At 34.2% G+C, this 27,721-nt stretch overlaps 1 protein-coding gene across 1 annotated transcript in view; it reads right to left on the reverse strand.

Annotated features, from left to right (window-relative positions):
* Nucleotides 1–27,721, reverse strand: part of LOC149803139 (BAI1-associated protein 3-like) — a 349,073-nt gene that overhangs the window by 226,847 nt on the left and 94,505 nt on the right. Inside the window, exon 5 of the mRNA XM_089953890.1 lies at nt 12,160–12,421. Within this exon, the coding sequence (XP_089810016.1) occupies nt 12,160–12,421 (262 nt within the window). The remainder of the gene's footprint in view (nt 1–12,159; nt 12,422–27,721) is intronic.

The raw sequence follows: 27,721 nt of genomic DNA on the forward strand, positions 1-27,721 counted from the left end.
TTTATCTATTACTCTAGTTGGGGTGTTAATTAAATGAGTGAAGTTGTATTAGTTTCAAAGTTACTTATCCATGCTAATGGTGGAGATTTCATGTAGTCAATGTTAGAATCACCTAATTTGATAGTTTCTAAATCTTCTTTTAGTAATGCCTTTTGAATTTGAACCTCAAATCTATCAATACAATCAGCTATGGAACTAGGTGGCCTGTAAACTGAACATAAAGAGTATGGGCTTTGGACTCTATTTGTAACATGTTACAGCACAGCGTTAGGACTCTCTAAGTGTGTGTGTGATTTAGACTTTTAATGTAGCTTTAACAATGTTTCATTCATATTGCTACAATGTCTGCGGTGTAGCAGTTTACAGTGATGACTCACTGGGGCATCATGCAGCAGACATGTAGCATCATGTCCCACCCAGTCATATCTTGACATCAGGCCGACCAGCCCTGAAACTAACCTCTTAATGCTGCAAGTCTAATGAGACAGCTATTAATACTATTTTATGTCTTTGGTATCACTCAGCCATGGTTAAACCCACTACCTTCTGCATCCGACTCCCTAAGTCTTAAACTAGGTAAAATTCAACCAATAATGTATTTCCCCAGAAATTGGTGAAAATTCAAAAGACACTATTCTGAATTAAATCCCAAATAATCCTAAATATTCTAGCACAGGTCCAAAAGTATAGATTGACCCAATGAATTCAAATTATCTTGAATGTCCTGATGTACCAGAATGTCTGTGAATGAGTTCTCAATAATCCTAAGTAGTGTTTTAGTTTACAAAAAAGTTAATATGCACTTTGTAATTCCAATGAATATTTTAAATAAATAATTCCTTTCAAATTATATCTGAACACAAGTGCAAACTCTGTTCATTGGTTCCCAAAAACTGATATGAATCTGGAACGAATAACTGTTAACCAAATCCTTTATATACAAAATAACCACATGACCTACAATGCAATAGACTCTTCCAGAATTCCCCAAATGCTAGTCGTTTCTACTTGAAAATTCAATTAAATTGTAAACAAGTTCACATCGAGAACTTCTATTAGCTTGCAAACAAGGTTTGATCATCTACTCAAATTTTAGTAAATATCTTAAAACCAAGACAAAAGTCAGGTAGGCAAAAACTTAATTTTTCACAACCCTCAAACCAAGGTGAATAAAAGTCAGGTACACAGTAAAAACTAAATATATATAATAGAAGAAACAGATTTGCCATCACATAAACAGACACAAGATCGGGGTCTATACTCTGTTATACTAAATTAAAGCTTAGATCCTGATGGGACAACAAATAATGTAATAGTACTACGTAGACTTAATTATAAAGTCTTTAAAACAACATTTACTCCAATGTGGTGGAACACAATGTGAGAACTGGGTTAATTATGGTCACAGCTGGGCATGCTTTATATAAAAGCAAATATAGTAGGTTCCACTAGAGGTGGCTTTTAAAAACCACAGAAGAATGAAATTCATGTAAAGAAAGTCTTACAATATCATGGATTTACTAAGGCAAAAAACAAAGAGCTCATATATTATATGAGGTCATATCTTTGATACAGGCACTTTATTAAGAAATTATACTGATGTGTAAACTTGGTATAAACTAAATCTGTATTGAGCAAACAAATTTTTCTTTAAAAACAAGTGATAACTGGAACACTGCTGTAGTGGAATGAAAATCAAATCAGTCATCTACATGTATATACAAAAATGCTATCAAATCTTGGTTCTCTATATTGAGTAGTATTTTTTCAGTCAATCATACTAACAAATCTATCATATGGAAGGACATGATCAAATCAAGCTCAGAAAGTATATATACTCAAACATCAGTCAACCCCAGCTGCAAACAACATGCTGATAACTCTAAAAACTGCACTGACCCAGATCTGCCGGCACATTATGTGACAGCAGATCATAGTCTACGCAGTCTGCAGTTGGATTGGACTTGTACAAGGGAATAAATTATAGTGAGAAAGCAATGAAAGCGATGGTGATGAAGTGTTTTGTTTGGGGTATTATACTGTATTCACTCAATGTGTGTGGCTCAACACATGTACCATGAAAGCATGACATACATTTTGTTTGTTAAGGTTTTAACACATTAACCCCTGGCGACGAGTTAACATGGCAGAAGGTAGTAGCCTACTAAAGTGGATGGTATTATAGAAAGGAAGGCAGATGTAGCTCTACAATGATACCAAATAATCTGGAAGTTCTAGTTGCATTACAAAATACATAGGGAAAAACCTCATTTTTTGGACCCAATTTTTTCACCCAAAATTGGCTATGGTTGGAATCTGATTTTATGTCTGGATTTTAGACTTTTTGGTCTTCGATCTAAGGCAGACCGGTATAAGCTGCAAACAGATGAACCTCTGCAAAAAGTAGATGGGCATTTGGAATAAAGAGTGGTCTCCATACAAAAATAATGAGTCCATTAAGAAAAATTAAAAAATAAAAAATAAAAAAGAACTTTTACCCTTCTGCTCATGCACGAGCCTAATAGCCAATACAAAAGATGTTATTAACACAACTAGGCATTAGGTTATTGGAAAATCACCTGAAGTTGATGTATTAGGATGTACAGTCGGCTCCACTTAATGCATATTGCTTAATTGCATAGATCGCTTAAGTGCATAGCGAAAGTATGGTCCCGTTTTTCATTGTAAATATACATGAATTCTGCTTAAATGCATACTCCGTTTATATGCATAGCTTGGGTCCAGTCCCTATGCCATACATATAAGAGGAGTTGATTGTATTCAGAAATAGCTTTCAGAATGTGTTTCCTACTCAAATTTCAGGCAAAAACGACCAAAACCTAATGGGGTTCATGTGCAAACAGCAAGTTTCACACATTATTGGCTCAATCATACAGAGGAAATGGGCCTTACCCAAGAAAATACCAAGGCAGCTGCATGTCAAGGTCAAATCAATGTGTAATAAAGTTTGTTAGATTGTGGGCTAAAACTTGCATCAAGTTTGCTACTACAAGTCTAATTTAAGTTTTATTAACCTTATATTTTGTGCAAATACCATCATACACAAAAAAATAATTATTAATTTCGGTGACGAAAATTTATATGTTAAATAAATAATTATCATTTGGTGGTACTGACCATGTACAAAAAATAAATGGATTGTACCTGAACAAGTTCTATGGAACACACGCTACGGACAACCTAACGGTACAAACATACAAAGTAAATGTATATTTTCTGTCTCATTCTGCTCTCAACTCAAAAATATTATTACAATAAAAATAAAAGCAGTCAAAAAGATTTTTGTTGTTATTAGTGAATGAGAGACTAGAGAGAGAGAGAGAGAGAGAGGAAGAGAGAGAGAGAGAGAGGAAGAGAGAGAGAGAGAGAAGATTATGTCTCAGTGTGCAAGCTCATCTGCATTTAGAGCATATGTAGCTGTTATGTTGTGTAAATTTATGTTGGCAAAATGATTAAGATGGTTTGAACATGTGTTAGTACTGGGTATTATTTATTGGTAAATTGTATGCAATGATACGAGTTCACATTGTCAAGAAATTAAGTGCAACTTGTACATTTACAGCAACAATAATCTCATTATCAAATTGCAATAAAAAATACAGAACTTGAAATCACGTTTTAGTTAATGCACATAAGCACACGCACATGTATAACAGATTGAGATCTGAAACCAAATTTTGTCAGTGTACAAGACTGTATTTATTCAGGGTGGTTTTTATTTTGTAGCTTTTGCAAAGAGAAACGAAAGATTATTTTCAGTTACCTGGTGATTGTGATAATCCTCATGTATTATACAACCCTACTATATTCCATTATCAATAAACACCGCTAAATCATCAATTCATTTTTGTATTAATTAGGATGTACATTGTCACAACAACCACATCGCTATAATGCAGCGTTATTTACATGGTAATTAAACATGCTTAGCGCTTTGGTTATCCAGTTGAAACCAGATTGAGGACAAGAATGGACAGAAGAGATCAAATCAACGAGGCTGCCAGTAGGGAAATGAGGCTCTCTTTAGGGAAATGAAAATCTGTCAATTTGCTATTGAATCCATTGTCCATAATAATAATAATAATAATAATAATAATAATAATAATAATAATAATAATAATGCTTTATTTATAGAGGGTGACTCATTAGTCAAGGACTATTCTCCCTTGAGGCCCTCTTAAGGAGAGTACAGTGAGAGTCCATACAGTGGATGTTAACAGGACAAGCAATCATATGCATTACTTGTCATTCGAACTCGCCAATAAAGATAATAGTGGGGTATATAGAATAGATTTGCAATAAAATGTTAATTATATCCCAGTAAAAACATAACAAGTACTTAAAAGATAGTTGATGTATATATACAAATCAATTTAACACAGTCTGTGACTTTCAAATGTTCGATGGAAAATGACATGGATTTATATTTTATGTTTGTATGACTATAATGAATCAATAAGACTAGTTGACCAATGGTCTGTGGTCTTCACTTTAGCATGCACTGATATGTAATTTTTGTTGGATGGGAAAACATCAAAGGGCTTCCAAACTCGTTTTAAAATGCATCATTTTTTGTTCCAGTGATGGACCTAATAAGGAGAACTAGTTAACGATAATACTAAAAAGGTATGGTCTGTGAAGTCCTTTGTCCATTTGTTAATAAACACCAGTAGATACTGTAATGACTAAAAGAGAGCTTATGCACATGGGCCCCCACAGGAATTTTTTGTGGTGGGAGGGAGAGGATTTTTTGCAGGGGGCAGTCATTCACAGCTGGGAGAGTTAGTATAGATTAATTTTTTGTACAATCAAAATGGTAATATATCCGATAATTTAATGAATTTTTTGGAAAAATACAAAGTGATATGTAGGAAAAATTATGATACATTTATAATTATTATTTTGATAACTGGATTGTGTACAAAAAATTAAAGGGTATGAAAAAATACATCAAATATGGTAGTCACTTGAGGCTATGAGGTTACTGACCAGTTAAACAAATTTTGCATGCATCAATCTGATTAAGAATAAAACTACATGCATCAAACATCTTTAATATCATGAACTTGACAACGTTATGACTCTGAAATCATTAAAATACGATAAAATTTCTATGTGCAATATGAATTCATCTTCAGAGACTAATAGCATCAGCATATGAACTTTGTCATTTTAAAGCCAGTCTGTACATTCAAAAATTGCTGTCCTATCCATAATCATTTAAAGATAAATTATAATTTGTAATTAATATTAATTCATAAGCAAAACAGTCAAACCCTCCAATCAGGGTAATAGTCTCTAAAACACATCTGTTGTGATCTCCCCTAAGCAGTTAGCAGTTAACTCATTACAGCCACCGTTTTTTTTAAAGTAACTGGCCCTAAATAAATAAATTGTAATCATTCAGCCCCATGTGATAAACACATTCCCCAAACCCAATACAATGTACATATCTGTTTATTACAATACACTAAATAATAAAGTGCCTTATTGTGACAAGAACCCACCATTGTTTCTAACTGACAATTAATAGTAACTTCATCGTGCTTTGTGTAAGGAATCATTGGCTGAAAATTATTCATCAACGCACACCTGCCATATTTGCAAGTAATTTTTAGAGAGTGTATATACTCGTGACCCCAAAAATTGACATCGATCATCCAGTTGAAAATAAACTTTCATGTAAACGTTATAGAAAATAACTTGAAATGTCGTGTCCAGCTTCTTCAAAGCATTTAATACATTTACACATTAAATTAAAAAAATACACCAAGTTTCTGTCTTTCAAATCCATTGGATGACAAAATATTTGCTACTCTCTGTAGTTAAGTTGGCAGTTTGAAGGTAATGCTTGTCTGTAGCAACGTGAGTTTGTACATGTTCTTGAAGCACATTTTGCTGTGGTCAGTGTGACACAACAAATTAAACTGATGAAAAAGTTTAGGTACCATATTAAATCATTAGACTGCAGTAGTTTTACCTTCGTGGTTTAACCGCTCCGGTGGCCTAGTGGTTAGAGCGTCCGCCTTGGATGCGGGAGGTCGTGGCTTCAATCCCTGACCGAGTCATACCAAAGACTTACAAAACTGGTACTAACAGCTGCCTTGCTTGGCTCAGCTTTAAGAGGTTAGTGTTAGAACTAGTCGGCCTGGTGTCAGGATAATATGACTGGGTGGGATATCATGCTACATGTCTGCGGCATGATGCCCCAGTGCTAGACATCACTATAAACTATCACACTGCAGACATCGTAGCGATATGACTGAAAAATTGTTGAAGCTACGTTAAAAATCCAAATCACATCACACTCCTGGTTTTGGTCATGGTTGATTTTTAATTACAATGAGTGATAATGGTTAGACAGATGGATAAGGCAAGATGAATTTGGAGGTTTAAGTACCGGAAAAATGTCCAACTTGAGATAACGCTGAGTCAATTTTGTACAATTTGATCCAAGTGTCGTAAAATGATATTTTCTAATGTTATATATATATATATATATATATATATATATATATATATATATAATTTGCATTGTTTGTTAGTCATCTTTTTTAAAATAAAAAAATTAATTTTATTGTAATGGGCAGGAAATCTAGCCTCTACATTTTTTTTAACAGTTACAAAATTAAATTCATTCATTGTAAAGTTTTCAGTTGTAAAGCAGAGTGAGTGGTAGTACTAATACTAGTGTCTCTACTTCGTAGACAGGGTTATGACATCATAGCCAGGTGGGTGGGTGTTATCAACATTGATGGACAATATTACTTTATTCATTAATACCTGTTGTTATTCAATACCAAATGATGATTGGTATCATTCCTGGGTATATTTCATATTCCCATATAAACTGATCATAGATCGTCCATTTAACTCTTTAATTTCATGATGTTATTATGCCAGGAATGCATGTGTAACTTTCCTAGGTATTAGCCTCATTTCCAATTTTGGCACATTTGGAATACCCCTGTCATTATGTTGAATAATAGTTATGAATCACATTTGGAATACTCCTGTCATTAGTTCAAAGATATGGGTCACTTACAATATCATTCATTTTAGAGCGAAAACATTTGTATTGCAAATTTTGACCATTGCAAAATGAATTCGTTGTATGCACACTTAGCAAACACTCTGGGTTATATAGGTTTTTAGTTACATTTTTTAATTTAGGTATAGTTTGTTGCTATCAGTAGCAGAGTACGGTTGCCCTTGCAAAAGCATCCTCGCATAATTTTTTCCTGCAGTTGCTAGGTCCCAGCGAACGGCATAATTTCCCCTGCCAAGTGCAGAATTCTGCTGAATTCTGTGGGAGTTATAAAAGGCTTGTCAGAATCACTACTGGAACCTGTTTGGGTTTCTGAGGGTCACATGAAGAGCTCCAAAAGCTTAGACAGAACATGAGAAAATCTTTACTACGAATACTATATAAGGAAGTGTGCAAAGAAAAGGCAACTCCTATGTTATCTTTTTTAACGCATCAGAAATCATAGTTATTTCACAATATCTACATAAATGAATGCAAAGATTAATAATGTTTCTTGTATAGTACAATTTGGATAGCTGTAAAACTAAGCTGTGAAATCTACATCAGCGTACTAAAACCTTTATGGACATTTTATTCCTTCACTGTTATGTTTTAAATCAGCAGTTTCAGATTAAATATCTGCTTATCAGTTAAATAGCATTCAGACGGTATTTTCATGATCCTGTGAGGTCAAGTCAAGTGTTTCTTGCAGACCTTGTTCAAATAATGATGTTTATTACAATTCAGTGGAAACAGGATATCAAATGATGATGATAATAATAATAATAAGAAGAAGAAGAATAAGAAGAAGAAATGAGTATTTCTCAAAGCTCTTTCCAATAGGTATTTGTTTTATTTTAAAGCTGTCTAGTGTTTCTCAAGGCTCTGTACATATGCTGTTAGTTATCTTTGTTACAGCCATTGAGTGTTTTTCAAGGCTCTGTTTGAAATGAACCTATATTAATTTATTGAAAAGTTAGCCAATGTTTCAAAGTCTATCAGTAAACAATAATTTTAATATAACATACGAAACACTAAACTCTGACATTGATAAGTGTTAATATCAACTTCTATCATACAAGCTGTTACTTAAATTACTTATGTTTGTCCAACTGCACACAAACACTGTGATAAAAAATCAGTGAGTTATTATTTGGAAGTGATGCACCTGATACTTGAGTCTTGAAATTTTAATACCATACAAGTCCGTGATTTAATAAACCACATGAAACTTAAATCTGAGTCTGCATTTCATCAGTAGTCCCATTCTTTTGTAAGGATTCCGCACTTCATCATTAGTCCCATTCTTATTGTAAGGATTCCCCACTTAATCACTTAAGTCCCATTCTTATTTTGTAAGGATTTCCCACTTCTTCAGAGAATCAGAGACCTCTTGGCGTTACAGTCTAAGTTTAACTGGGCATTTACTCTAATGAGAGCTTATCAGCCATAGAGAACATAGTGAGTCATTGAGTGGTCACCAGAAGTTTAACAGCCAATGCTATCCCGTAACAATATGCTATTCTAATGTAACAATGAATGTTGGACTTGACTGTCTCCAATATTAAGTTTATTTTTTTGTTTGACCTGAATTATTTATTTATTTTCCTTCTTTATGTAAACAGCTAATACCTAGCTAAAATATTCTCTATGAATATGGGCTTAATATCAGGAGCATTATTAAAAGAAGTAAACATGTTTATTTGGGTCTGGGTCTTGGTCACTGGAATTTACCTACAATTTACTTGGTGTACCCAACATTGTCAAGGTTATATATTATAATTTTAGTAACAAACTTTCTAATAATAACATTTCATTTTGTAAACATTAATAACTTTCTAGAAGGTTATTTTCCATTAGATAATGGTATCTTTAAGAAAATGTTAATTGTGACCCAAGGTCAAGTGGAAGACTATTCTTGTTACACAAAAGAGTATTTATTCATGCTTTAAGATCTAGCAGAATCAATTTTGTGTGACTGTTGTGTTCAGAAGTTCATTTGGGCTGGAATTTATTTCTTCAAATTATTTAATTCAATGACTTTTTTTTCTTGTTGCTTTTTACTCTTTTCTGTTAATTATTTTAAGAACAATGACTTGTGACACCAGAAAACATTATTAATAAGGGTGGATTAGAGAGAATTCTTCCAACTTCGATGTGCATGTATAAATAACAGTTATTAAATAAATTTAATCTTGATTGACCTAGCTAAGCTAAAAAAACAGGATGTATGTTTCCCATTCAATGTTTTAAGTATTCTACCTGTAGTCTGTTGAAGTCTACAGTTTCTTGTAGAAACAATAAATATCATTCTGGTTTGGGAAATCCAAATAAATTTTTATAAGAATTGTCTTTGATCAAGAATTTCTTATGAGCACATATATATCTCCAGGAAAAAAGAATTAATCCTTTTGAATCCAAGTAATTTGAAATGACTCCAAACGACACAACACTTTCCAGTGTAAGTGCCCAATTGAGATTATTTTTCTAAAAACAAAGGTAATATCGTATTCTAAAATGCAGTTTTGAAAATCCCCAAGTTGCGAAATTGAAAAGGGAGGATCACATGATCATGTTTATATCATGTACGCCTAACATGACCCTGACAAAAACCAATCATTTTACTCTAAGAAATGAAATTTAAAAAATTGTTTACATCTTAAACCACATAGTCCCATCATGACCTCGACAACAACCAATCATTTTAAAATAAAAAATGGAACTTATTTACATGGCTGCTACTAATTTTGAATCATGGTCAGGATCTAAGTCAACATTTGGTGTTTATTAAAATGAACAGTCAAGGTCAAACTATTTTCAGGAAATTCCTAGCAAACATTCTTTTGACATATAATGAAATTTAAAAAAAAGAAAGAAAAGATTTTTAAACTTACAAACAATTAAATCAGATATAATTAAATCAAATATACATAACAGTATATAAAACAGTATATAAAAGTCCTGTTCAATCTCTATTTATTATATAACTGATTAAATTGTTATGTTCTGTATATGGAGGCTCATGATCTTTTCAGTATCTCTGCTCAGGTCTCCATTTATTCTGCCTATAAATTTCATATTTTATTACAATATTTACTCGATCTGGGCAATAACATCACTTTTGATCATCCTTTAGATAATGACAACCAAAGCAACACGTAACCTTGTTATTTGTTTTCATCTTTGTACTCATTAGAGACAGACAGTACTGTAGTTCAAACTTCCTTGCTGGATTCTCTGAGCAATTCTTTGTCAGAACTGATTTATTCTTAATGTTAGTATGATTGGAACTGTACCCTATACAGTCTGATGATAAGACTGCGTTGTCTCTATATAAAAATAAATATACATCACATTTTGGTCAGACCATTTCATCGTGGAAGGGACATAATATTTTCAAGTTTAATCAGGTCCTTACAGGTAAATAATAGCAGCAACAGACAATTCTGTCAAGTACAGGTGTGAACACTTTATCAATACAAATCAGCTGTGCAAAAGCTTATTATCATCTTTCAATCAATCTATTTCATGGCTAAAATCATCCTAAAAAGTATCTCTCTAATGTGTTTTGACATTTTGCCTTAAAAAATAAATCACTATTCTGATGACTGAAATAATCACATTTTGCATTTTATATAGAAGATCCAACTTCAAAGAAATGTTGCTGCTGTTCACAAACTTGCCAATAATATTTAATAGCAGTGGCTTAAACATTCTCATCCATGGCAATGATGGGTAATAACTTTCATTCTTCGAAAGACATCTCTGACTGACTTACCTATAACTTAATGTGAATTGCACTGTTCTGCTTTGTGACCTTTATCAAGCAAATTAGCATAATGAGCTCCCCAACAGTATTCTACAAGGGACTTAACAGTCATCACTGTTGCCTAATTGTGAGCCAATTAAATAATAAGTGAAAAGGTGGTTGTTTGTATCTACCGGTAACCACCTTGCCTTTGAACTCATTAAGCCTGGGCACTGCATTTTTTTTTGCATGGCAGGAGGTAGTAGCCTACTGCTGTGCTCTATAACATCAATGTCATGTATGATACACTAAAGTGTGTGGTATTACTGAAAGGCAGACAGATGTAGCTCTACAATGATACCAAATAATCTAGACATTTTAGTTGCACTACAAAATACAGAAGGAAAAACCTCATTTTCTTAACCCATTTTTTTTCACCCAAACTCTGCTCGTGGTCAGAATCCAAATTTGTGTCAGGATTTTAGACTTTTTGGCCTCAGATCTAAGGCAGACTGGTCTGAACTGCACACAAATTGGTGAACCTTTGCAAAAAGTAGGATAAGGTGGGCATTTGGAATAAACAGTGGTCTCGATATTAAAATGATGTGTCCGTTAAGCAAAAAAAAAAACCACAAATAAACAAAAGTACTCCAACTTTTACCCTTCTGCTCATGTGCAAGCAAAATAGCCAATGGAAAACAATGTTTCTAACACAACTAGGCATTAGGCTGATGGAAAATCTCTTGGAAGTTGATGTATTCAGAAATAGCCCCCAAAATGTGTTTCCTACTCGCATTTCAGGGGAAAGGGAAAATGACAAAAACCTCCAGGGGTTAACGAGTTAAATGGCTCTGTGTCTATTAAAGCTGTATACACTGCCCCAAAGATAGTTTTACATCAGCTATAAGCAGAACTCATGTCTGCTGTTGATACATGCTACAGTGTTAAGGGCATATACTGAGGTGGTGTGAATCTTTTGTTTGTTTTTCTTCAAAGATTACTAAAAATCATGTTTTATTTAAACACAAATGTTTCAGGGGTTTAAGAGTAATAAATACTGCTGTTAGCATGACACATTGTGTTATGGTAGGTATGAGAACTATAATTAGCTCAAATACAAAACAAATTCACTATTTTTCATAGGTTACAAATTTTTGGGATTTTGTGGTTACTTCAAGCCATGAATTTAAAGAACAAACCAACAATAATCTTTGTGGATACAATATAATGCATGAAACTAAGACAGTTAAAATATCTTTATCCCCAAACCATGAAAATTTATATAAAATAATGAATTCACAGTTCACAGATATCACAAACCTGAAAACACTTGTGTATTTTGAAATAAATATGCTGTACTTACAATCTAAATTTTTCATTCCAGACTGGATTCAGATTCTTGTTGATAACTGCAGTTGTTTGAATGTACTTGGCTGGAAGAAGATCCCTAACAGTTCGATCTTTCTTTTTCATAGAAAATTTGCCAAGTCCTTTTTTCTTGTGTTCCTTCTGTTTGGGGGACTCGTCATCGGAAGAACACATGCTTCCACAACCCGACTCTCCCTCAGGGCTTAACCAAATCTGACCTGGCATTATCCCAAGCATGCAGTAAGGGTCACTATATCCTGTAAGGATAAGAGAAGAACAACTATATTTCAGTCTATTTAACAACCATGGTGTACACTCGAATTTCCTACAAACTTTAGACCATCTAATAAAACATTGGTCCTTCGTCTATACACACCACTCCCTTGATAACTCTTGCCTAGATAACTCGCAAACCTGCTTATAAAGTGGGGTCTGAGCTGGATCCCATTATTTTCAGCATGAAAAGACCAAGAGAATGAGGCACCTCTTTGTTACACATGAATAAAATTATGATCAAACCAGGCAAATGAATCCCTGGTATATCACTCATTATACTGTCAAAAATAGTGGTTAGTTCCCAGAGTCAACATCATGAAATTGGACTTTAATAAGAAGTTGTAAAATCTGTTAAATTTTCTTTCCAAACAACATTGTCAAAACACTGTAAATAATAATATTCAACAAAAAAATTCTCAATACGATGTTACTAATATCTACTGTTGGCAAGACTTTAAAGAGTAAGTGTTTTCAAATGAAATTTGTGTTATTGTTCCAGCTTTTCATTCAGTTTCAATATAATCATCATAAATACAATGCAATTTCTTTTAATTCAAACATGAAAAATGTTAAACATTCATAACAGCTTTGTCCACAAGCATCTCTGTAAGAACCTAATTAAGTGTGAACCATATTTTGATCTCTAGTCTGCGGAAGTATGTTTTGTTACACTCACTTAAAAGCTGACTTGCTTTGCACCATCACATTCATTATGTTTTTCATATCAAATAAAATAAAATGGGTCAATGAAAATAAAAGTTAAAAAGCATATAAATCCAGCCAGCATAAGAGTTTGTGGTCACATTTGTGTGTCAGGTCAACTCATTTTAACTGATTAATCAATTATTTCAGTGGATTGATTGAATGCTGTTGTAAATACTATTCTGTAAGTAATTTAACAACCTCAGGCCTACTCATTCACAAATGTGATCAAAGACAGCAACACAACCAAGCGAAATGAGTAATGCTGATTAAAAAGTCTTGTTTTACAGATACGTTTCATTATGGAGAAATGAGTTCCAGAGTTTATGGTGAACTTAAAATTACTGAATTTACACTTTGTGATTTCCCCAAGGATAAGAAGTTTCAATATAACTTGCAATAAAATCATGGCATCTACATTTTACTGGTCTCACCTCTGTCTGCATGGGTTCAAGTCTCGGATTCAGCCAATGTGGGTATGTGAGAAAGCTTGCCCGTAGCTTCTCCACCATTATTACTGGCTGCCATGTATAGCCTATATTGTCCTGAAAAATGGCATTTAAACCTACAACAACAACATTTTACTGATAGAACGATAAATATATAAAGTTTCAATGTTTATGATTGTTAAATTTCCATACTAAATTTTTAGGCAAATTCCTACTGGATTTTAGGTGGATTCAGGGTGTATTCAACTTAAAAAGCCGAAACTTCAGACAGACTTTAGATAGACTTGGAATATGGCAAACAGTTAAGAGTTAAGCATACTATTTCTCATATTCCTCCTAAAGGATAAATGTTAGATGGAAACATTCCAATTGTCCTGTTCATTTTCCTACTATAAGACGGATTTTAGGCTGATTTGAACAGAAATGTTAGGCATAAATTTTGAACTTTATCAAAAGAAATACAAGCATAGATGGATCTCTGGACTTGGAAAATTTGGTGCAAGGTGAATTTCAGGACTTGATTTGATTTTTACTCTTAAAAAAAAAAAAAATTGTTGCTTCCTATCAAATTGTGCTCAATAATAATTATAAGGGCTGACCAATGGAATTGTAATTGTTTCCAATTTAACCCAAGCAATTATCACAATAATAATGATAAACTAGTGGTTCCTTAGATCTTTGAAAAAATGTTTGCACTCATGTAGCTTTGTGCACAGCATATGGCCAATTTGTAGAGCAAAAGCAGTAATGTTGAGAAGCTGTAATACGTTGCATCTCCAGTGAGATGTATTTTGTTGTAAATACAACCAGTAGCAACATAACAGCACCCCCAGATACTTCTGCACCATGATGAGTACTGGTAACTATCAATCAAGATCATCATGGTCTTTTTTTCTCTTTTCATGTACATGAAGATCATCATCTGAATCAATGCCAAGGACATCACCATCATCAGGTAGCAAATAAATGTTTGTTTTCACTTTGTATTAATGCTAATATTTCATCCTGGTTTGTATCACAAATCTTTCATCTCTTTCTCAATAAATTGCTATAAATCAGTTTCAGATCCTTCATCACTGAACACCCCAAAAATGTAATTTGTGTAGACTCCAAACTCTTGGAGCAAGGGCATTCCCAGTCCAGTCTCTGAGGTGTCCAGTGGGAATACAACAAAATATGCCCAATCCAGAGTACCATCAGAACAGCACGGAATGGTTGAATATAAGGATGTAAATAAAGGTTACTGAACACCCGATAGTTGACCCAAAAAAATCATTGAATGCCTTTAAGATATATCAATATTAATATAAATAAAGCACAAGTTACACACTTCCAGTTTACACCAAGTAGCCCCATGCTTATCTTGGGAGATGGGGCATTCTGAAAATTTTGTCCTACCAGTTCTGAAGAATGATCCTGCAGACCTGTTCATTATTCTGGTTTTTGTTCTACAATGGTCACTTTTAATTTTCTGAAATTACTTTTAACAGGGTCAGATAAAAGTAGGCAGCTATGTATGCATGCAGTTCCTGAAAGATTCTTGTCGCAGTGTTGTCAGAGAAAAGTCCAAGGCTCTTCAGCATCTAGGAGAATTCAAAGAAAATGTGAGGATGTGATGGGAAAGGATATTTACTGCGGGACAATAGTGAATGTTCTTGGTAAAAAATGAATGCTGCTTGATGCACTCCTAATTTTCTTACTTTTCACTGAATCACCTACACATCATACCATGTCATCGAGTGAAAATCATTTCTCCTAATCTGGCTTGTCTCCTCTCAATATTCACGATTGTTGAAATATTTTGCATGTTGTATGTTTCAAAAGTAGACGACATCGTGTTAGAATGTTAACAGGTTACCATATTTCTCAACATCAATCAGCCTGAAATACCTCTTTCGTGTAACCAAAGCCTTTTGTGAAAACAGACCAATCAAGATATCAGTTTAACAATGCACAGTTAAGTGTCATCATCATGTTGAATTATGTCATTCTATAGACTGACCTATAGAAGTTTCTAGACATAAAAGAAAGACTGATATGCTCATTTTCTTTCTTCATATTTCAATACTTTCTTTTTCAGAAACTGGTGAACATGACTAGTTTTCCATAAATTTTGTGTAGACTATAACCTTTATCTTGAATTGTCATGAATAGTTGCTGTCTGCAGGGGTCATGCTACCAGGTGAAGTGGGCAACTAAGTTGCCTGAAAATTTGAAACTTCACCTTCTTTTCTTAGGAAAATGAATTTGCCCTGTGATTTTTCAATATATCATGACTGAAAATAGTTTATGACTTTTGAGATGCTCTCTCGCTACAGCCAGGAAGTTCTGACAGTGTTGTGTTGCAGCCCAACATGAAATACACGTTGTGTTGATACCAATTACGCAAACAAACACTTGCACATTCAAAGGTGTGTGATTTAACAGCTAACTGACCAATAACTGTTTCCTAAAAAGATATCACTGCTCTATTTTCTTAAGTTAGGCCGACTGTACTATTTGATGATGAAATTATACCAACATCTGTTTCGAAATTTAAATGCCAATATATAAATAGTATATAAATTGTATTTTTAATAAGAGTACTTTCAAATTGAATTTTTTATATAAAAGAAGATTAAACCGCCATGTTTGCATTATTTTCATTATAAAATCAGTTTCAAACTGAGTGAACCTGTAATGGCAGACATTGCTGTGTCTATGAAATACCACTTCAATAGATTTACCCGTTATTTATGAAAAGAGACAAACAGAATACGGGCAATGTATAATTCAATAAAAGCAAAACACACTTTGCCTAAATATTTCATACTGTATGTCACAAACATATGGGACAACACTATCTTGTGGAATTTAAAGAAAAAAACTACTCTAAGGTCAAGGATGTTTTCTGACATCACTGAATTTTTATGACAATACAAAAAAGATATTAAAGCAAATACTATTTAACCAATGCATGTCATTATTTTACGATGGCAAATAAAGCCATAATTCTGCAGTCATATCAATGAATTATCTAATGAAGCTAGAATGTAAGTGGTTATATTAAGAAAATCCCTCATTCTAAAAATAGATGCACTCACATGACACAATATACATGTTCTTGGTTGTCAATTCAGTTGCAAAAGAGGGTCTAGTTCAGACATTTTTATGTCACGTGTTTAGGCTCAAATAAACAGTAACACAAGAAAGCTCAAATAAACAGTAACACAAGAAAGAGTGAAAACAACAAGCTTTGAAAAAACACAAAAATTTATTTCCCTGGAAAAATTCTGCCCAAAAAAATAATATGACCTTACGGTTTTATAGTATCAAATCCAAAAATAATTCAAGAATAAAATTTTAGTAGTCCTAATAACAAAATGTTTTACTGATTTCACATTTGAATCCCGTCGAAGAATCCAAGATGGAAGACGATGACATATGATGCAACCTGTAGTGTTGAAGTCTACAGTTCCTAGTAGAAGAATTACCACTCCGGTTTCTGATAGCTGAATAAATTTTTACAAAAAACTCTTTGTTCAACAATTTTACATAAGCACATGTATATTCCAGAAAAATAACAGAATTAATCCTTTTGAATCAATGTAATTTGAAATAACTCCAAAACAAGTACAAGTAATTTGAAATAACTCCAAACATCACAACATACAAGTAACAGTTTAACAACACAACTACATGTACTACTGAGATTAACTCTCCAAAACATGGGTTATATGGTCTTGTAAAACATAAACAAGGGGTTACATGATCATCTTTGGGAAGCTTATAGAAAGCAAGTACCTGTTATAGGTCATGTACACCCAGTGTGACCCTGACAAAAACCAATCATTTTACTCTAAGAAATAAAAAAATAAAAAATTGTTTGCATCTAAGAGACGAAGTTCCTTCATGAACATCGACAACAACCAATCATTTTAAAATGAAATAGAACTTGTTTACGATGGTTGCTACAGATTTTGAAACACGGTCAGGATTTAGATAAAACACCTAGTGTTTATAAACTAACAGTCAAGGTCAAACTATTTTCTCAAGAAAGTATCATCTCTAGTGAATAAATTTACATTACAATATCATGCAATGAAAAATAAAAATAAAATTTAAAACTGACAAACAATTAAATTGAAATAAATATATATTAAATCAGACAGAATTAAATTAAATATACATAACAACATATATTGACTTTAATGCTTCAGTGAGTTGTCTATGAATAGTTACACTAACATTTGATCGGCAACAATACAATTATGAAGAACAGTATGGTATGAAGTTACTGGTGCATTTCCTCCTATGTACACGTTACAGGGGTTGTTTCAAAGTATTTAGGAAATCATTTTAACTGCAATTTTATATAAAATTTCTGAATATAAAATTTAAAAAAATTAAGTGGTAGTTTATAAACATTTTTACCAATTTCCAATTAAAAGACTCTAATCTTGTTACTCCTATCAGTTAAAATTGATTACAATACACTGCAGAGCAAAAGCAGTATATGAATCAATACAATAGGTATGGCTATAATAACTTAAAAAATGTGTTCATAATAAACATATACAGTAGTTCCTTGACTTACGAGTGTCCCAACTAACAAGTTTTTCGAGATACGAGCCGTCTCTCTGTCGATATTTTGCTTTGAGTTGAGAGCTAAAATTTGGGTTACGAGCCAGCTTCAGATACCCCACCGCTAGTTGGCGCAGCGAACGCCACAGTGAACGTCGCAACATCCGCCCAGCATCCTGTGTCTCACTTGTTCACTTTAAGCGGTTAGCTCGCAGTGGAAGCATCAGTGTTGTGCTCACATTTGTGCTTGCAGTTATTTTGCAAAACTTCATTTTTCCAACCATGGATCCAAAGAAATTGAGTGCGAAGGACAGTGCTGAGAAGAAGAAGCGGATGATGTGCATTGAATTAAAGAAAGAAATTATCGAAAAACATGACCAAGGTGTGCGTGTAGTCGACTTGACGAAGCAGTACGAGCGTAGCACTTCTACGATCTGCACCATACTGAAGCAAAATGAGTCGATAAAGGCTATAACACCAGCCAAGGGTGTTAAAATAATTTCTAAACAGCAGACATCTATCCATGAAAATATGGAGAAGCTGCTGATGGTGTGATTGACGGAGAAGCAGCTCGCAGGAGATAACGTGACAGAGGCTATAATCTACGAGAAGGCACAAGCTATTTACGCTGATTTGCTGCAGGGGACCCCAGGCACTTCAACGGATGAGGCATCGGGCGAGCCGTTTAAAGCCAGTCAGGGCTGGTTCGAGAATTTTAAAAAGAGGACCGGCATTCACTCTGTTGTCAGGCATGGTGAGGCAGTGAGCGCGGATATGAAGGCAGCTGAGGATTGCCTCAAAACTTTTGCTGGAATTATAGCAGTTGAAGGATACATCCCCCAGCAAGTCTTCAACTGTGACGAGACAGGACTCTTCTGGAAGAAGATGCCAAGGAGGACTTATATAACGGCAGAGGAGAAGAGGATGCCAGGCCACAAACCCATGAAGGATAGGCTAACCCTCGCACTGTGCGCCAATGCGAGTGGCGACTGCAAGATTAAGCCGCTGCTCGTTTATCATTCAGAAAACCCCAGAGCCTTTAAGTCACATAAGATTCTGAAAGAAAAACTGCAGGTTATGTGGAGGGCAAACCCGAGGGCATGGGTCACCAGGCAGTTCTTTGTGGAGTGGGTGAATTTGGTCTTTGGTCCTGACGTTAAGAAATATCTCCAGGAAAATAACCTACCCCTGCAAGCCCTTCTCATCCTGGACAATGCACCTGCTCACCCAACTAATCTCAAAGATGACATCCTCGAAGAGTTCAAGTTTATAAAGGTTCTCTACTTTCCACCCAACACCACCCCTATCCTGCAGCCCATGGACCAGCAGGTGATTTCTAATTTCAAGAAGCTCTTCACCAAGCACCTGTTCCGCCGCTGCTTTGAGGTGACGGAGAGCACAAACCTCACCCTCCGAGAGTTTTGGAAGGACCACTATAACATCGTGATATGCCTCAGAATTATCAATATGGCCTGGCAGGGTGTTACAAGAGAACCTTGACCTCTGCGTGGAAGAAGCTGTGGCCTGAGGTTGTGTCTGAAATGGACTTTGAAAGACTCGAACCTGAAGCGGCAGTGGTGGAGGAGATTGTATCCCTCGGCAAGTCCATGGGCCTGGACATGGATGAAGGTGACATCAACGAGCTCATTGAGGAGCACTCCGAGGAACTGACAACAGAGGAGCTAAAGGAGCTACAGACGCAGCAGCACACAGAGGTTTTGCAGGAAATAGGTGATACAGAGGAGGTTATCTCTACAAGTGAGATAAAGGAAATGTTGGGAATGTGGGAGAAACTTTCAGACTTTATTCAAAAGAAACACCCAGAAAAAGTTGCAACTGGGCGTGCGACAGCGCTATTTAATGACACTTGCCTAACTCATTTCAGACACATTCTGAAACAGAGGATGAAACAGACCTCATTGGACAGGTTTTTATCGAAAACCCCTGCAGATGAAAGTGAGGAAAGCGTGGCAAAAAGGGCAAAAATCAGCGAATAAGATTCAGTTATTTACTTCAGCCTTTCTCCTCCACCTCCATCAGCATCTTCAAGTCGTCTGATCTCCAAGGTAAATGCTGTACATTATACTTAATAAAACCAGTTTATTGCAGTACATTCTACTGTATTGTGTTTTTATACAATATTCATTATTTATAAGTACATTTTTCTTATTTAAAAACATGTAACAAAAAATTTGCGGTGTTTTTTGGGGATCCGGAACAGATTAATGGCATTTCAATTCATTTCAATGGGGAAAATTGATTTGACATATGAGTAATTTGAGTTACGAGCTCCGTCACGTAACGAATTAAACTCGTAAGTCAAGGAACCACTGTAATACAAATTTTTCAACCTGAAAATAAAGTATGGCTTGAAACAATGTTAAATGCATACTGGTACTGAGAAATAGTGTGTGTGTGTGTGTGTGTGTGTGTGTGTATGATTTTGATTTTTTAGTCATATCACTATGATGTCTGCAGTGTGGCAGTTTATAGTAATGCCTAGCACTGGGGCATCATCACGCAGACATTTAGCATGACGTCACATCCTAATAGTCCCATTATCCTGACACCAGGCCAATCAGTCCTAACAGGAACCTCTTAATGCAGAGCGCCAAGCAAGGCAGCTGCTAGTACCATTAGTACTATAAAATAGAGGACATAAAATTCAAGTCTAGCTTGACCCCTGTGTCTGTCTGAATCCCTCTGTCTTTCCACAACATTCTATATATTTGGATAGCAAGTGTTGGATAACGAGATCACCATCTGTGAGGGTCCATGGAAAGTCTCTCTCTCTCCCCTGTTAATGCTAGATAAAAGTTGAGCCTGTTATTTTACTTTGCATAGTTTTATCGTAAAAAAAGTCGAACAGAAAAAGCCCAACTAGAATTATTTATACTGACGATTACTGAAAATATAATCAAATTTGTCCGACTTTGTGACCAGTCTTCGATTATTTTAATACACTATTATACAATGATTTGTAACATAACTGATTCTTCCCATCAAACATGTATGCAGAAAATTGTATTATCAGTACTTTACATGTTAACAAAAGTCATCATTATTGTAGAGTCTCAGACTCTGATTAATATTTAACACTGTGCCAACTACTATTTTATCTTAAAAGTAAGGAAATCTTGGATTTGAAATAAATAGTAATCATAACAAGAAATTAAAATTCCTACCATTTTTCTGTAACTTTCCGAGTGAGAGGATCTTTTAGCTCACTTTACTTGGCAGATATAAGAAAATCATAAATGGAAGCAAGTTGCCAGAGGAAAAGAGATTACTGACAACCTAATTAAATTTAGTAAAAACATCTCCACTGAGGACGACTCAGCCTCTGGTAAAAGGATAAGATGGAAACAGAAATCCAAAGAAAGCAAAAACTATGCTGAGGAATTTAGTCCCAAGAAAGCGGAAATATATATATGGAGAAAGAAATGAAAATGCAAGTATCGAGAAAGGAAATGAAAACTCAGTAGAGGGGCAGCATGAAATGGGAGAAAAGGCCCCAGCAAAAACACAAAGCAGAAAAAAGAAAAGTGAAGGACAATGCTTCTAATGGTTGCTTCAAAGAAATTCTAAATTATGAAAAATTGAGTCTTGCAGTTTAAGCACAATAACTCTGTCCATTTTTTTTATTAATACAAAGCACCATAATATAGCCAGCACAATAAACACCCCTCTAATTGTGACTTGGGCAATCTACCAGAATAGAAACACCAGCAACTATTCCAGGTAAAAATGTATACTATAATAATCAGTGATGTCAAATAATGAAAACACAGTTATTGATCTTCAATAAAGTTCCTTACAATGATTCAAATGTAAAATAAAATTAGAAAATTTATAATCTTTTTACTGTTATATATTTAAAAAAATGTATTCTTCAAGGTAACTTAACTTCAGTAAGAAATTTAAAATCATGTTACAAAAAACATTATTTCTGACATATCTATGATAATAACCTAATGGTTGTAGCATGTGAGAGCATTATTCATAAAAATTAAAAGCCTTTCTATATTAGAATGTAGTTTTGAAGGGCCAACTCAAACGTTCTTACCAACAGTACAAGTTGGGAGGATAGAAGAAATTTAGAGGTGAAATGATACACCTGCGCTGTGTATCAATATGATTCATAATACACAGCCTGCAATACAATAGATATCAATACAAATGAACTTGATGGTCTTTCCATCTTTGGAAGGTAGGTGGTGCCCTTTTATGTATGTTGACGTACTGGTTGTATTTCCAGGATTCAAATTACAGATCAAAATATAGTTATATATTTATTTGCAATTCTCACTGGTTGTTGGTGAGTTTTTTATTCAACGTTTTAGGCCATTTAATGGTGGCTCCATTTAACTCACTTTAGCCTTGTTTTACATTGCATGAATGCTTTGGAAACATCTTATTACCAATTTGAAGCCTCATTTAAACTTGAAAGATATTACAATGTTATCTTCAAAACAGAAGATATAATGCAATTTCCTCGTGCAAAGAAAATCTCATCTAGAACAAAACGGGGCATGGGAATGAGGATAAATAGCAACAAAATCTGTCACACTGTACTTCCTGCAGATGCAAATGACTGCGACAGCCACAGGTACTTGAAATTGTTAGTGACAACTCCCAGTCCTTATATTTTTTTTGCTTCATTTGCACAAGGAGACTAACTGAAGTGGTTGAAATCTGCTCTCTCGCTGATTCTGTGCTAATTTTATTTATTCCATCTGCACCTTCATTCACTGGTTAAATATCTCTGCATACAATGAGAAATTCTAAATTTATTCCCCATGTACAACTAATGGAGAGATGCTGCCAGGATTTTTTCTTAAGGGGGTCCTCACCCTTTGTCATCAAAATAAGGGGGGAGTAAAGGGAAGGAAGGAGAGGAAGAGAAAACCATAATTTAATATTTACCTAACACTTTAATATCTGTCTCTCCTTCCTGCTTTCTAATGAAATCAATATCTTTACAAGATGTCGCCTCTAGCTGAAAAAACATTAATCTGTTGATTGTTTCTGAGTGTACTGTTTTCTTATCTGCGTATGAATATTGTTCTGTGCTTGCTTCTGAAGGTGCAATATAATACACAGCTAGCTTTGGCAGCTTGAACATGTTGGGAAACTGATCTCGACAGCTGTTATGTACAATTTTCCAGAGCTCACAGATATTATCTTTTGGATACATCTGTTGCAAAATAGGATTTTTCACTAACATAAAATGTCTTGATTCAGAGGTTTACTTCAGACTGCTATGCCCAGATTAAAAGACACTTTGACCCAAAGACAATCTGGCCTAACTTGGACGGAAAGTAAATGGACGGAAAATAAGACAATCTGGCCTAACTTGGATGGAAAGTAAGACAATCTGGCCTAACTTGGATGGAAAATAGACAATTTGGCCTAACTTGGACGGAAAATAAGACAACTTGGCCCAACTTAACAAGTGTGATAATAATTGCAACAAGTTTTGTTCTCTTAAAAAATAATCAGATACTCTGTACAGAATATATATATATATATATATATATATATATATATATATATATATATATATATATATATATATATATATATATATATATATAACAGGTTTTAGATGAAAATTAAACAAAATTAAACTAGCTTGATATTCTTCATTTTTTTAATATTAATATTCCGTAATTTACAAATATTTGAGAGAAAACACAATATGACATAAGGCACATTCTAAGTAGGATATTTTATAAATTTATTTTAATGATAAAAACTATACACACCCACACAATGACATTTTCAATTTAAGTCTTGAGTGAAAGTATCAATACTGATTTGCGAAACAATAACACTTAATGTGTATGCATATTCAAATCGATTTGTAAAATATTTGCAGAATATGCATACATATTTCTAAGTTTAGTAACAACATCACGAGGTATAACAAATAGGTTTAATTTTAGGCTGCACACTGTAACACTGCTAGTACAAGTCACACAGGTCATGTAGGCATTCAACGCCAAATACTTCAGTAATGGTGTAATTTTTCTGAATTTCATTCTACAAACCTTTATCTGGCAAGTATTCACTTCATTTGGATCCTTATACATCAACATTCCTTCAGAGGGTCATTATTTAGATGTCCTGAAAAGTGCATATGGCAAAATGACTGTTGAAGTACATAGACAGTTTTGGAAGAAATTAATCTAAAAGTGTGATCCAGTACAATCTGGATTGAATGTCACATGCTGTGATGTCACAATAAAAGCTACGCATACTGATAAACAAATCTGTACTACCCTATATTGTGACGATTCCACTTGACAAGCTCTTTTCTTGCCCAAAGTTTAGTACACACCACCATTGTAAAGGACCAAAGAGATCAATAATTTTCATCTGGAAGTTTCTTGATGATAGTTAAGGTGCAGAGCATACAATAATCAGAATGTAATAGACTTTGGTGAAAGAAAGTGTTAAATTTTAAAAGAACAATTTATATTTACTTTAAAATAAGTAAATTTGCATACATGACCCATGTGACTTGTACTATATACACAACTGCACATGGCTATATAAAAAATAGGTGATGTATTTGTTACAAAATTTGCAAGAAGAGTAGAGGTAAGGCATAGGCCTTAGCACACTGACCTGACATTAATTTTATTAATCTGTGAAATGAGTAGAAAATCAATGGTCCTTCATATCAATGATACGTATTTAACTGAGACTCTCATGGATGTACTTCAATGGGGCTATGGGAATTATTTTTACATCTTTCCATCGATCTTTCCTTCAAATTCGCTTTTTGAATAATGTGTCATTAGTGAGGCCTACATAACCATAAAACAAACCGAATGCATGTTTATTATTTTTGATTGAATTCTCTTACCCAAGTCCACCTTTTGTACATACTTCTTGTTTGCATGGTTTGTTAATAATTTTTTAGACGTGAAGAATTATGGTGTTCTTGTGTGCGTCTTGATCTTTTAAGTTCAAACAATGAAATATTCATGTATCCATCGACTGAACCTCAAAATACAGAAAAGTAACCTCCAATTCTACCTGATGCTGACATTACTTACGAAGAGACACAAAAGATACTATCCCAAGTGAGGATGTTATCTGAAGACAAACTCAGAAGACATCAAAGTCAGCAGATCCATGTCATGCAGGCAAAACCTTTTTGAATTTGGAGGCAGTATAAAGATAATGCCATCAGTATCGACTGCTCCGGTGGCCAAGTAGTTAGAACATCCACCTCAGATGCGGGAGGTCGTGGGTTCAAACCCTGGATGAGTCATACCGAAAACTTATAAAAATGGTACTAATAGCTGCTGCACTAGGTGCTCAGCATTAAGAGGTTAGTGTTTGGACTGGTTGGTCTGTTGTCTGAATAATGTGACTAGGTTGAACATCACGCTACATGCCTGTGGCATGATGCCCCAGTGCTAGACATCACTATAAACTGCTACACACTAATTAAAATGAGAACGAAATGGGTTCTCAAACCAGTGCTCATGCTCATCCATAGGAACAAATTACTGTATATTACTGATATTCATTCTCACTTTGAAAAACAAAATACATGCAAGAAAGGAAAAGGTAACCTCCCATGATTTCATATATTACAAGCATTATATCCCAAACGACAAAAAAGATCACAATTCTACATGGTCCTATTACAAAAAAATAAGCATTTTTAACTATACAGTAAAAACAAAATTGTTTAAAAATTGTTCAAAAATATTTGTCCTGATTGATGTGTGTGTGTGGTTAATATGTGTGTGTATGTGTGTGTGTGTGTCTATATATATATATATATATATATGTATATGTGTGTATATATATATATAGTGATAGAGATACACCTCACCCTCGATAACTCACGGACATCGGGGTCCAAAAAATTGACCACACTATAAGTGAGGCGCAAGTTATCGAGGGACCTATAAATTATTTTTTACATTTGCACTTTGCATTCTAGGGAAATAAATTATTTTCTGAATTTTATAAAACTTTTTGTTTTTGGCCTTTTCATTTACTTAATTTAAGACCACAGAGTTGAAACACTATTTTCTTGAGAAATAAAAGCAACATTTTTTAGTGAATGAACAACAACAAAAAAGCAGTGATGCAATAAGCAATACTTCTGCAAACACGTGATGGTTGTTGAAACAGCTTCGAGTAATGTTAACAATCTTTCAGAGGTTGGGTATGATGATAATGATAATTTATATAAAAAAGTCATTACTTCACTGGAAGAAAATCTTTATCGAAAATTATTCCTAATGCAATTATAAAATGATTATTCAGCTACTAAACATGATTTCCAGCAGGGATGGCCTCTTTCATTCTAAATTTTTTTTCAGGTTCCTCAGTAACTCACACCCTCACTTATAGCATGATCTATAGTGTGTGTGTGTAAGCTTCAAATTACACATAATCTGATCTGCTGTTGCATAATGCAATGGCAGCTCTGGGTCTATGCTGTATGTTTGAACTAATAAGATAACAAACAATATAGACCCTGATCTGGTAGCATATTATGCACAAGCAGATTTTAGTCTATACGCCAATGGATCAGGGACTATGTCATACCCAGTACTGAGTTTTCTTTGAGATTCAAAACGTGTATTGTGAGGTCACATGTGATTAAACAAACAGCCATAACATCCAAATGAGAATAAGTCAGCCTTTTAAATCAAACCTATAGAAGATGACTGCAAATTCAAATCTGAATAAAAGAAAATCACTTGTCTGTTTTCTTCAAAGTGTTTAATACACTTATACAAAAAGAAAAAGCTGGAAGACTTAGTATTGTCACATACACATATGCAAACACATAATCATATCTACACGGACAGTAAATATTAACATTCATCAAATGTACATCTTTAAAATCCACTGGATGGATAAATATATGCTAATATTTACATACAGTATTTGCCACTCTCAACAGCTCAATAGCGTTTGAAAGTAATGCAAGTATCATTCATTTTCCACTCACTAGAGACTGGATGGTCCTGTTGTCCAAGCTTCCCTGCTGAATTCTTTGATGGAATAAAAAATATTTTAAAACTAACAAACAAACAAATCATTTAAATATACACATAATAGAATTTCACTGAGATTTCACTGAAATTTCAGTCACATTTTCACTAGGGAGTTGTGATCATCTTTGCACTCACTAGAGACTGGATGATACTGTTTTCCATGCTTCCCTGCTGGATTCTCTGAGGAAATCTGAGTCAGAATGGAGATGTTCTTGACAACCATAATGTTAGAATTGTCAGAACTGTATCTAATGCTGTTTGACCATGAGATACGCTTGTCTCTATGGAAAGTGAATATATATCACATTTACAACTAACAATTTCATGGCATGGGTGAGCAATATGGGAGGGAATATAATATTTTCAAGTTTAATGGTGGTTTTACAGGTAATACTGCAGTAATAAATGCTTCTGTCCAGTTCAGGTGTTATTATGCTTTACCAACATAACTGCAAACTAATGAACCATAATAAAGAGAACTGATCTGAATGTTCATGTTAAATATGTTACAGGTGCTCTCCAGATTTGA

The sequence above is a fragment of the Sinohyriopsis cumingii genome, chromosome 3 (assembly GCF_028554795.1).
Source record: "Sinohyriopsis cumingii isolate HCF-2022 chromosome 3, ASM2855479v2, whole genome shotgun sequence".
Lineage (NCBI taxonomy): Eukaryota > Metazoa > Mollusca > Bivalvia > Unionida > Unionidae > Sinohyriopsis > Sinohyriopsis cumingii.